The sequence below is a fragment of the Harmonia axyridis genome, chromosome 6, assembly GCF_914767665.1.
Source record: "Harmonia axyridis chromosome 6, icHarAxyr1.1, whole genome shotgun sequence".
Classification (NCBI taxonomy): domain Eukaryota; kingdom Metazoa; phylum Arthropoda; class Insecta; order Coleoptera; family Coccinellidae; genus Harmonia; species Harmonia axyridis.
This window is the reverse complement of record NC_059506.1, coordinates 35,001,681-35,013,830: the sequence shown is the minus strand read 5'-3', so window position 1 is coordinate 35,013,830 and position 12,150 is coordinate 35,001,681. Positions and strand designations below refer to the sequence as shown.

The 12,150-nt window shown below is 34.2% G+C and overlaps 2 protein-coding genes and 1 long non-coding RNA gene across 3 annotated transcripts; 1 reads left to right on the top strand and 2 right to left on the bottom strand.

Annotated features, from left to right (window-relative positions):
- Nucleotides 1–1,068: 1,068 nt before the first annotated feature.
- Nucleotides 1,069–5,024, bottom strand: LOC123682367 (GILT-like protein 1). Its single transcript, XM_045620944.1, has 4 exons — nucleotides 4,660–5,024; nucleotides 3,763–3,900; nucleotides 3,002–3,181; nucleotides 1,069–1,534 (listed from the first exon to the last, which is right to left on the bottom strand). Exons 1-4 carry the CDS (start codon nucleotides 4,729–4,731, stop codon nucleotides 1,289–1,291), a joined length of 636 nt encoding a protein of 211 aa, XP_045476900.1. The 5' UTR covers nucleotides 4,732–5,024; the 3' UTR covers nucleotides 1,069–1,288.
- Nucleotides 5,025–5,649: 625 nt separating this feature from the next.
- On the top strand, nucleotides 5,650–9,643 carry LOC123682366 (cytochrome P450 9e2-like). The gene is made up of 6 exons (XM_045620943.1): nucleotides 5,650–5,830; nucleotides 5,884–6,102; nucleotides 6,439–6,602; nucleotides 7,001–7,332; nucleotides 7,428–7,866; nucleotides 9,074–9,643. The coding sequence occupies exons 1-6, from the start codon at nucleotides 5,766–5,768 to the stop codon at nucleotides 9,508–9,510; spliced, it is 1,656 nt and encodes a 551-aa protein (XP_045476899.1). The 5' UTR covers nucleotides 5,650–5,765; the 3' UTR covers nucleotides 9,511–9,643.
- Nucleotides 9,644–10,177: 534 nt separating this feature from the next.
- Nucleotides 10,178–11,170, bottom strand: LOC123682926. The gene is made up of 3 exons (XR_006747913.1): nucleotides 10,986–11,170; nucleotides 10,402–10,515; nucleotides 10,178–10,322 (listed from the first exon to the last, which is right to left on the bottom strand). It is a non-coding gene; the product is annotated as an uncharacterized LOC123682926 (long non-coding RNA).
- Nucleotides 11,171–12,150: the final 980 nt, after the last annotated feature.

The window sequence follows — 12,150 nt, the reverse complement described above, 5'->3', positions numbered from 1 at the left end:
ATGAATATTATAGCTTGCGCATCCAAGAATACTGTTGCCATAACCTTGCCAGCTTACTGTTGTGTTTCTCCTCGCTTTGGATTCGGTTAATCGTGCGCAGTCCACTGTGCTGACTGTCGATTGGACTCCGAAATGAAATTATGGAGCCATGTTTCATCCATTGTCACATATCAACGCAAAAATTTAGGTTTATTGCACTTAAACAGCTCCAAACACTGCTCAGAATCATTAACATGTTGTTGCTTTTCATAGATTGTGAGCTCACGTGGCGCCCATTTTGCACATAGCTTTCTCATGTACAAATATTCGTGAATGATATGATGTACTCGTTCAGATAATATCTTCACACTGTCTGCTATCTCGATCAACTTAACTTTACGGCCATTCAAAATTATTTTGTGAACTTTTTTGCTTTTTTCGTCGGTGACAGCCTCTTTTGGGCGTCCACTGCGTTCGCCTTCTCCGGTGCTAATTTCACCACGTTTAAACTTAGCATACCAATCAATAATGGTTGATTTTTCCTGGTGCAGACCCCGGAAACTCTTGATCAAGTCAAGATTTTGCTTCAACTGTATTTTTTCCCTTCAAAAGGCAATATTTTTTCAGCACACGAAATTTTTTTTCTATCTTTTTTCAAATAATAAAAGTAGCTACACTCACAACGCAATATCTCATAAACTAATGGTAGGACTGCTGTCAAATTTTGACACATATCCTCTGAAGGTTGGTACTAACTAAAAATCATATGGATTTAATACTATCACCGCCATCTGTGCATCAGACCAAGGAACTTTTCAATTGCCCTAATATAGTACAATAATTTACTATTGTCATACTTATTGGAAAACCAATGATGCTATCAATACTGATACTTCAAGAAAACTGAATTCAATGATATTTTCATATTTCATATTCATTTTTTTCATATTCCATATAATAAGGAAAAAACTGATATAAAACAACCAACGGCTGTGCTAAAATGATTCATTGATATTCTCGAATCAAATTGAGATCATTTTCCAGTACTCTACGCATTACCTAAACGAAAATAATTGAAACCAAAATTAGAAACTGTTCATTTATTGAGTCACTATTATGTAAAACAAGTCCTAGTAACTTGTCAGTAAACTTTGCTAGTCAACAGCTGAAATTGAACTGAAAAAAAAATCAACGTGTATACAGCAGAATGAGTATTACTTCTAGCGGAAGACCTCATGAACGGCATCCATCTCCAATCTGAAAAAAACTTGAGAATATCTAGTCTAGTTTTCTTGATGTTCCATAAGCACTAACTCTCACAAACTTTTGGTTTTGGTTCTGACAACTTCGAACATAGAGCACCAGAAAAATCATTCAGGCATCGGTTCTGGATACTTTGATCGAACTCATCGTTGAGGATAATAGTTGGAACGAAACGCAATTTTGGGCTTAAATCATGTGTCCTTTCTCCAAGAGCTGCAAGAAGGTCACCCCCTCTGCTTCCTTCATAGCAAGATGTTAAGGTCTTCCAGTCGTAGCCATTTTGTTCAGCACACTATAAAGAAAGAAGGAGATTTTAGGTAAATGGACAATAATGCCAATAATGTGGAGAATCTTGGAATCATATATCAAGACTTCTCTGTCGTCCTGGGATTGCTATAGTACTATAAAGCAATTGTCTAGAGGCAACAACGTGACTCTCCTGTGAGTGCCAGAGCCCTGTGGTTCCGTTAGCAATGAAAATCCAATAAACTTACACCAAAGCCATCAAGGGTAAGTTTGCTGGACCTGAACCTATCTGTGGGTTTGATGAAGTACACAAGTGAAGGGTGGCAATTCAGCATTGAAAACTGAGAAGCAAATAGACTATCTGGAGCACAACTCCCAGACTTGGCAAGCAAACAGATTTTGTGCAAATTTTTTCTCTCCTATGTCAAGGAGCTTCTGCAGCTGCGATGAGCAGAGCTTCAGTTCTTAATACGACTGCTGACAAGACACTATTGATACAGATATCGTTTGTACCAAATGCACCTGCAGGTTCTGCAAATATGAGGAAGAAACAGACGAGCACGTAGAATTGGCTTGTATAATCACCACACACTCTACGCAAGCCAATTTTTATTCTCACTATGTGATAGCTTAGGCTCCTAAGTGACCTAGACAAAATATTCTTAGGACTGATTGAGCAAGGTACAAAAACTGAAGATCAAAAACGGCTGAGCTCCTGTCAATTGACCACGATAATATAATGTAATCTACCTTTGTGGGTTGTTTGAATTTCTGCCTTGAAGAAGTAAAATTGAAGATATCTACTCATATCAAACAATTCAAGGTTCGAAAGCAACTAGTTTAATCCTTTCTTCTGTACCCTGCTTAATAATTCCCAAGGAGATCATACTGTCAAATCTGGCAATATCTGTTGGTAGCCTTGGCCATCGCTTCTTGAAGAGTTAGAACTGGCTTGCTTGAAAGTTTGCTTTTTGATTCTGGACAAGATATTGCCATGTTCGACTCGCATAGTCAGAAAGTTTCATCTGCAACCTGGCCCATGATAGAGAAACTACTTATACAAACAGTAATCAGAGGAATCACTCAATTCAGAGCTCCCTATGTCGAATTGATGTCATATAGTATTTTTTCCAGGCATTCTGAAAGGTCCATGTTCAGTAGGTGGTACCGTCGATACCTTTGCAAGCTCATCAGCTCACTCATTGCCTTCGATACCACTTTGCCTTGGCATCCATAGCGTAGTCACATTGTTGCCTATAGCCAAATGTTTTATGGTATTATGGCACTACCAGGTCAACAAAGAGCATTGACAATCTTGTTGTTGTAGCTTAAAACGTTAACCAGAGGGTCGCAAATAAAATTTAAAATGAAAATATTTAATTTCCCCATATGGTTATGGAATATGTGAAGGTTGGGCTATGTGTATCGTTAAGCACCATCTACACGATGTATAAGGAAAGAAATCTATAGACTGTGTTGAGGGTAGTTTCAACGCTTTTGAGTTGGCACTCACCGTTTTGATTCCATCGGCGTCTGAAGGGTCTGGAAGAGTCATGGCGCAGTTGACCAATTTAGCGTCATTGTCCTGTCCTTTCCTTTGGCTCAAGGCACACGCTTGGTACTTGTTACCTCTGCATTCGTCTGAACCATGTTGACATCTGAAGCTCCATTCACCTGAAGGAGACTGGGATTGCTGGAAGGAAACCTTCATCTTAATATGATGTCGAAAATTCTATTCAGTCTACTCTTGAGAAGAGAATATAGTTTTTGGAGCTTTTGCTGCCATTCGATAGATGTCATCTCATATTACACGATGTTCACGAGTTCCACACAAATTTTTAATTTATTTCTAACAAAGGAAAGAAGGAATTGATTTCCTTTGTTGGTCTATCATTTTTGTGAGATAACCCACTTCTGAAGGTAAAGACGAATACAAATCTTCGATTGGTTAAATTATTTTATGAGGAAATTCTTTCTTTCAGAACTGGTGTATTGTGAAAAGCCTACGTTTCCAAATATAACACTTTGTCTACTCGATATGCAACAAATAATACAAAGATTGTATCGCCATATAAACTAGGCATCACACAATACAGAAAACGTGTTTTTTGTTTAGTTGGGACCTAATTACAATTATAATTTTAGAACATTTAATGCTATTGTATAAAAAGATCAGAGTGGCTCGGATTACCCATAATCTCACCATTTCAAAGTTTTTTCAAGAAAAAAGCGTCACTTTTTTAAATGATTTCCTGTTCAAAAAAAATTACTCACCGTTGCTTTGCCGTAAGGAACCAAATCCAACAAAATCCTATCCTTGAAGAACTCATAGTTGGGGTACAACTCATTAGCTATAAAATTTATACTATCAGGACAAAGGCTCTCATAATAAACAGAAACTTTGACTTGTTGCTGTAAAAAAAATAAAATTATTTATCACTTCTCTAATAATTATCAAATCGATTTGGAGTCATTATATGGTGATTCATTTGAATTGTTTGATTAATCTAATCACCAAGCTCATAAAAATGGTTCTTAGAAACATAATAATACATCGATAACGATTTCTTGGGTTTTCTGTAGAAATTCACAGTTCAAAAAGTTTATCTCTTTGCATTTGAAATATCAGATATCTTTTCTTACGTAGAAATGCGAATAACACAAAAGATTATGAAGTGTTTTTCTATAATAATACTGAAGTAAATGATGGATCACCATTTGATAAAAATATATCACTATTCCAAGTGGATTTCTCAATTTTGAAAATGAAAAAAATATTCAAAGTTTTTTCAATAATTTCAGAAAAGTACAGAAAGTTCTCTCATCGAAAAATTAGATCTAATCAATTTCAAAAATACAAAAGAAATCGCAAACTCTATAAAACAATATACGCTTCACATAAGAATATACACCTATACAATTATAGCAACATCATTAAAATTTTTGAAAGATATAGTAATAAAAATATCAAGAATCAGGAATCACAAGCGTTTGATAAATGAATAAATATACAGTGTGACTCATAATTCACCGCAAAACATTCCGAGAACAACAAAGACAATACAGGAAGGGTTGGTATTCAAATATTAAAACACGCGAAATCTGCATATACACAATGAACAAAATCAAAACAAACCCAAATCAAATAAATAAAATATTGTCTATACTCACCTTTTGGCAACTGGCACATCCCAAAAATATCACAGCAAAAATCGAACTCAGTAAAAACTTGTTGGAACCCATAATTATTCAAAGTTGAACGTCAAGTCAGAATTTCAAACTAAATTGTCAATTTTGAAAGCGGTAACAAAAAAAATGAACTCATTCAATCTTATCGCCGAATTATATGGATTACTTTCTTAATCTAATAGCACCATAGATAAGGTAGTATGTGGGACTTGTTAATACGGTGCTTAGCAATACGAGTAATGTGAAATTGTTATTGTGAAAGAGATCGTTGAGTTGAAATGGAAAGGATTTCTCTAGATCGAAACCAAATTGCTCGAAATATAAATGTATATATATCTATAACATGAGACTGAGTGTTATCAGGGTTTGAGCATTCCCAAATGCAGCCAAACTCTGATTACAACATAGGCGTATCTAATGAAAGGGTATAAGGTTACAGAAAAAAAACTTATTAGAAAAATCTGCCTAGAATTTTACGAAAGGATGTCATCTAAGTATTCATAACTGCACCAATTAATTAACGTGCATATTTCTCAAAATTTGTTTGCGTTAAATTGGCTTCGAGATCAAATATTAAATACAGAGTTGTTCCGCCACTGTGGTCAGCTGCTGGAAGAGGAAAACCTTGAATGTATAAACAGGTACTCATGGAATGAGTCTGATACCAGCAATTATACATTTCCGATTACTAAATGGGAAAAATTACTTTAAGATATGAAGACGAAGATAAAACCCATTATTAACATACCAACGTTACAATTTTATACCTATGGTTGAATTTTTAATATAAAATTGGTGGATTCACTATGGGGCAGATCTCAAAATATCGCATCCACCAAAAACAACACATATCACTTTTTCACCGAAAATATTGCATATCATCAATGTGGATCTACATACCTCGAAACTGATTCATTTTATCTACTCACAGTACCAGACAAAACCATTAGATGAAAAGAAACATGTGTTTTTTTTCATTTACATCTCATACAACATATTTCATGTCCAGATTCATTCGAAACAACAAATTCAAAAAACCGACTTGTGTTGATTTTTGTGTGTTTTGTTGAGATTTATTTTATGTAAATATGCAGGATTATTTCAGTTCTTTCGGAGCCTTTAATACTAATCTAGTAATTCTCAGTTATATTATGTAAGGATGCTCGAAATTACAACGGAAACAAAAATATATCCCTTTTTTTTTAGAGAAAAGGAATTGTTGCCATGGATCTTCACGATTTTGGTTCTCACTTTCTTTTTAACAGCTTCACTTATGATAGACCAATATTACCGATTTTGGAATCGAAGAGGAGTGAAACAAAAATACACATTCCTATTCACAGATGATATGACAATGAGGTTGCTTAAAAAACAATCTTTCGGTGATATGTTGACAGATATATACTATAGGTTTTCCGGAACAAGGTGAATATAACTCCAAAATCAAATCAAGAAAAAAGAAATGGTAATGCAACCAGTAAAATAAAAGATACTACTACTAGAAAATATTCTAAAGAATTTTAAATGTGATTTTATATTTTTGGCTTCAATTCAATGCTTTATAAAAAGTGTTACATCTTCGACGACAGGCATTAAAAAAAAAATTTACTTTGTCCCCAAAATAATATACCCTTTAAAACACATCAATTGGTCCTAGTCTATACGGTCACGTAGAGCTAGTTGTCTCGATGCTGTGTAGTACACCTTGATGTTTTTCACATCCTCTACCTCCTTATATCAATTAATTTTAGTGTATTACAGGTACATCGGATTTTACCAGTTCCACAAACCGATATTGCTGGTGAAAGATCCGCATCTGATTAGGAATCTATGTATTACAAATTATCGCATTTTTAGAGATCATACAAGGATTTTACCATTCAGATGTGATCCTTTTTGGAACAAGACAATATTCGCTCTTAAAGGTGAACATTTTAGTTTTTTAGTCATTGTCGATACTATCTCTTGTGAATTAGTTTCGATTTTTTATCAGTTAGGAGATAAACAGAAATTATTTCAATGAAAACAAAAAATACGAAAGAATAAATGGTTAGCATCCAATGCGAATGTTTTAAAGGATTTTCTAATAGAAATGTAGAATTTGAAATGATTATAATGGCAATACTATTTATTATTTTATGTTTATCAATTATGGAAAGATACACGCTTCAACAACGTCTTGAGTTCCCCAAACTTTTGAAGAGCAGTATGTATAAAATTAACATTTAACTAAGGAGGTTTCATTTCACTGGTGTGAAATATATAAGTATATGTTTAAAACTGAGAAATAACACAGATTTATTTCTTGCCTTTCTCTTTTCAGGTAAAAAATGGAAAAAAGCCCGTCAACAGCTCATGCCCTTATTCAATGGGAGAAACATGAGAAACATGTACGAAACTACAAGGTCATATGCCTATGACTTCACCAACTCTTTGGTGCCGATTCAAACCAAGGTCCTCGAAGCTGATTTTAAGGAACTTTTCTCAAAGTTTTCAACAGAACTGACTGCTAGGGTGGTCTACGACATACACAACAAGTCGTTCAAAAACGTCAGCACCTCATTTTACACGAAACTTCGAGATTCGAACGAAAATTTTGGTGCCAGGAGGTTCATAAGGATTTTTCTGAGTCAAATGTGCCCCTGCATTGGGAAGGTAATGAAAATTTCAGGAGAAAAAGTCCAAAGACAACTGATCCTGAATACTATATGTTCTTGTTGACTGTTAGCTAACCTTACCAACTGTTGCAGCTCCTGAACGTGAGCATCTTCAGCACAGACCTGAGTATCTTCTTCAGTAAGGTAACCCACAACATCATGCGACACAGAGAGCGTTTTGGAATCGAAAAAATGGACCTGATCTCCCTTCTGATGAATACAAGAAACAGAGAAGGACGCAGGGATTTTATGCGCTTCATTGGCGAGACTGATCCTGAAGAGGTCGAGGAAGATATGACAGAAGCCGATGAAGATTTGACAGAAGAAACCATAGTGGCACACGCCATGACTTTTTTCTATGCCGGGTTTGACGTTATTTCGACAGTGTTGTCATTTTTATTCTATGAACTAGCCTTGAATCCCGATATCCAGAGAAGACTGTTGAAAGACCTGGATGCTTGGAGGAGTGCAGACAACATTGATCCATACAAATCTTTATTTGGTATACAATATCTTAGTATGGTAATATCAGGTAAAGATTTACTATCAAACGGTCAAAATCTACGTTATCGAATCAATTGATAGAATGTTATTAAATTTTCATGTAGGAACTTTTAATTTTTCGTCAAAAAATTTTTTTCAAGGTCTTGGATATGGAAAATTCGTGCATAATTTTTCGATAAAAAAAATTTTTCGGGCAAGATCGAAATTCGGATAATTAGGGATCGTTGATTTAAACATCGCTTACCGATACTTCGTAGATCTCACAGTTTATGAACATTTGAACTAGAATCTCAGTAAAATTTCCAATTTGTAACTCTCTAGAGCATCCGAAACCATTTTAAGAAATCATCCTGAAACACGTCGATTTTTGATTTTAATTCACCGTATTTTAAAATAATTATCTAATATACAGGGTGAATTACTTTCGAGTAATGACGTCACCGTCATTTTTTTTAAATGGAACACCTCCATTTTGTCTCAATTTTCCGATTACTCTAGCTGAGCTGATTCCAAAAATGTATCACATGTTGATTCCATTTGGTACAGGGTGGACAAAAATATAATAGTTTTGTGTGTGCTCATAAAGTAACGCGTAACATTCTTTATTAGTTAATTTAACAATATTATCAAAAAAACTTATTGTCTAACCGCAATTGGTTTGAATGTAACACCCTGTAGTTTGTTACATTTTTAGATTAATAAAAATTAGCTGTTTCCAAACATGTTTGGTACTTGTGGTTTAGCAGACAGAATATGAAAGAATTATTTCTTAGTTTTATACATTTTCATTAATCTAAAAATGTAACAAACTACAGGGTGTTACATTCAAACCAATTGCCGCTAGACAATAAGTATTTTTGATAATATTGTTAATTTAACTAATGAAGAATGTTACTCGTTACTTTATGAGCACACACAAAACTGTTGTATTTTTGTCCACCCTGTACCAATTGGAATCAACATGTGATACATTTTTGGAATCAGCTCAGCTAGAGTAATCGGAAAATTGAGACAAAATGGGGGTGTTCTATTTGAAAAAATGACGGTGACGTCATTACTCTGAAGTAATTCACCCTGTATATTAGATAATTATTTTAAAATACGGTAAATTGAAATCAAAAATCGACGTGTTTCAGGATTTTTTCTTTAAATGGTGTGTTTAGCTAAAAATGAATTTGTTCCATACTTCACGGACACAGTATATACCGTGTATGTATATCTTCATATTCTTCCAGAAACCTTGAGAAAATGGCCACCCTGCTACTTCACAGAGAGATGCTGCAACGAAACTTGGATTATAAAAAAGAGGTGGGCAAACGAGAGAAATGCTTGGTTGCTAGATGGCGACGCTGTATGGATTCCAATCTGGGCAATACACCGCGACCCTAAACACTGGTGGCAACCGGAAGTGTTCGATCCTGAACGTTTTTCCCCTAACAGCCATAAAACCATAGAACCTGGCACCTTCATTCCTTTCGGTGTTGGTCCAAGAACATGCTTGGGAGATAAATACTCGTTAAGTCAGATTAAAATAGTCGTTAGCGAAATTTTGGCACTGTTCGAGGTCGTTCCAACCAACAAAACTCCCAAAACCATAGAGCTGAACCATAGAACCCTGAATTTATCTCCCAAAGATGGCCTCTGGTTGGGACTCAAAAAGAGATTTATGTAAATGGTTGAAAACTATGGTAGTTTTCATTTTATATATTTCGATATATCTTTTATTTTTGTATTTGTTATGTTAGTAGTAAGCTATGAACAATTAATAATCGAGTTGTTGATAATTAAATGGATCATATCTTTGATTTTTTGTTTAATATTTTCCACAGTGCCTACAAGTCTGCAAATTCACGAATTGCATTAAAAATATTATCAACTTCTCATGAACCAAAATAATATTCAAAATCTCATGGTATCAAGAGATTTTCCTACCAAATTCTGAACCTTAAAAAATGAAAGAGGAAATTTGAAAAATTCAAAACCTCATATACACACACACACTGGCTCCCTGGAAAAGCTGAATTTTCTATGGGACACTCTGTGCACCAAAATAATGCCCATACCCATACGTGCTTGAAAAATGATCAAGAATCCGATATTATTTTTTAATTTGCCGATAAAAAAACAACTATTAAAACTAATGAAGGAGCCACCTGACGAGATTTATTTTATAATATCTAAGTAGACTTGACTGCAATCAGAATTTACAAAATTCTGTCATTTATATGATCTTGGATGCTTTACATTTCTGATAAAATACATTTTATGACTTTGGACAATTTTTCAAACGTATGATACTGGAATATTTTTAGGAGCCTTAAAAAGTTCCTTACCTTATCATATTCTTTCTCACCTTCATATTCTATAAAAAAAGTAGAAACATATGTTGAGTAGGTACTCATTTTCAGGATGTTGAACAATTTCTCCTTCAATGACCTCTAATAACAAGTGCCTAATTCATCGATGTTTGTATCGAGAGTATCACTGAAAAAAATCGTTACCTAAGTCTCTCAAAATAATTAAGTAGAATCAGAATATTTTCGAATTCAGTAGAGTTTCTTACATTATCATGTCCATCTTGTTTTTGCCTTCTTCTTATAGTCTCTCAAAAAGGAAGACCAGTAAGAATTCACGACTTCTGTTCCAACATAATACAAATTCTCATCAGCTGTTACTTCTGAAAATTATAAATATTGATAAAAAACTTCTCGAGATTCAATCATTCAATACCAGAATAGTTATTTATAATACAAGTGCAGAAGGCATTGATATTCTTCCACGAGTTCAAAATTCAAAAACGAGCCACGAAGTGGCGAGTTTTGGAATGAACGAGTGGTAGAATGAGCCTTCTGTACGAGTATTATACATTATTTTCTCTAATTCATTGCATTTTCATTGAAATTAATGAAATATTTCCATAAATATAATTTAGTGATTTTTGCATTGAAAAATGTTGGTTGGCAGAACTGATTTCTTTAAGGCAATTTGATGAATTGACAGATAAAGCCGTAGCGGAAAGTTCGGAGTGCCAACATAGAATAATAAAATATAACCATGAAAACTGTGCGTTTCTGATATATTCTCGCACGATTTTGTTCTACAAGATGTGGAAGAATGAACGGAATAACCACAGAATTAGAGAAATACCTATTCATAAAGAAATATTAGTTATTTGCCGGAAACAAAAGAAAAACATCGATATTTGTCAAGAAGATAGTCACAGAGGATTCTATATCCTTTTAGGATGCGCACAGATGTGAAATTTTCCAGCATTAGAAGATTTAGATTAATTTTATTTCAATTTTTACATTCATGTGATATAAATGATGAACAATTCGAGTAAAATTTCCAAATCTCCAAATGTTTAGGTAGAAACTGTCAAATAATCATCAAAGTAGGTAAAAATTTGATATTTTCAATTAATTTCGTGAAGAATAATAAGGAAAATTAACCGAAGAATGTAATTGAGACTAATAAGTATTCGAGTTATATGAAAATAATCACTTATACTTACGTTTTTGTTCGAAAAATCCTCACAATTTACCACAATAATATTCATCACTTGCTTGAAAACAAAGTACAAACTTCTCGATCACAAATTCAAGTAATTCGCGTAAACAAACATCTGATGAGGTAACTTTGCAAGAATCGTTCAAATGCATCCTGATAAAAATTGATCTGGCGAATACGGTGGATGCAGAAACAATTCGAAGCCCAGAATCCACCGTATTCGCCAGATCTGACCTCCAGCGACTTTTTCCTGTTCTCAGAACTCAAAAAAATGTTCGCTGGGAAGAAATTTAGCGCCAATGAAGGAGTAATCGCCGGAACTGAGGCCTGATTTGAAGCGGAAGACAAATCGTATTACAAAAATGGTATCGAAAAGTTCGAAGATCGCTATAATCGCTGTATCGTCCACGAAGGCAACTATGTTGAGTAATAAAATCGAATTTTGCCAAAAAAATGTGTTTTACTATGGTAGACCAGAGACTTTTCAATTGGCCTATAATCTTGAAAATTTCAGAGTTGATTCGAATCTCGAATGTCGAGTTTGATTTCGTTGATAGATGAAATCTAATTATGGGTTCCGTAAATATAAAAAAAAACTTATTTATTCCGCTTTAACAGCTCCTATCATCGTTTATCATCAACTATGCGTTGTTTATTGTGATCAGTGGTAAGTAAGCGCGGCAAAGTTTCCTTATGGACAAATGGACACACAAAATAGTGGATACACTTCATTTTTTGAAGCTTAGTAGGAAAAAGCAAGTGATTATCTTCTCAGAAAACCAATTATAGGAAATAATGAATA

Bases quoted from the DNA above. Each gene is read 5' to 3' on its own strand.
- LOC123682367 (XM_045620944.1), bottom strand. From the start codon at position 4,731: ATGGGTTCCAACAAGTTTTTACTGAGTTCGATTTTTGCTGTGATATTT. The intron at 3,901-4,659 runs GTGAGTATAGAC...TTTTTTTTACAG, and splicing joins GATGTGCCAGTTGCCAAAAG to CAACAAGTCAAAGTTTCTGT. The intron at 1,535-3,001 runs GTGAGTGCCAAC...CTTTCTTTATAG, and splicing joins ACGCCGATGGAATCAAAACG to TGTGCTGAACAAAATGGCTA.
- LOC123682366 (XM_045620943.1), top strand. From the start codon at position 5,766: ATGCAGGATTATTTCAGTTCTTTCGGAGCCTTTAATACTAATCTAGTA. The intron at 6,603-7,000 runs GTGAACATTTTA...TTCTCTTTTCAG, and splicing joins GACAATATTCGCTCTTAAAG to GTAAAAAATGGAAAAAAGCC. The intron at 7,867-9,073 runs GTAAAGATTTAC...ATATTCTTCCAG, and splicing joins TCTTAGTATGGTAATATCAG to AAACCTTGAGAAAATGGCCA.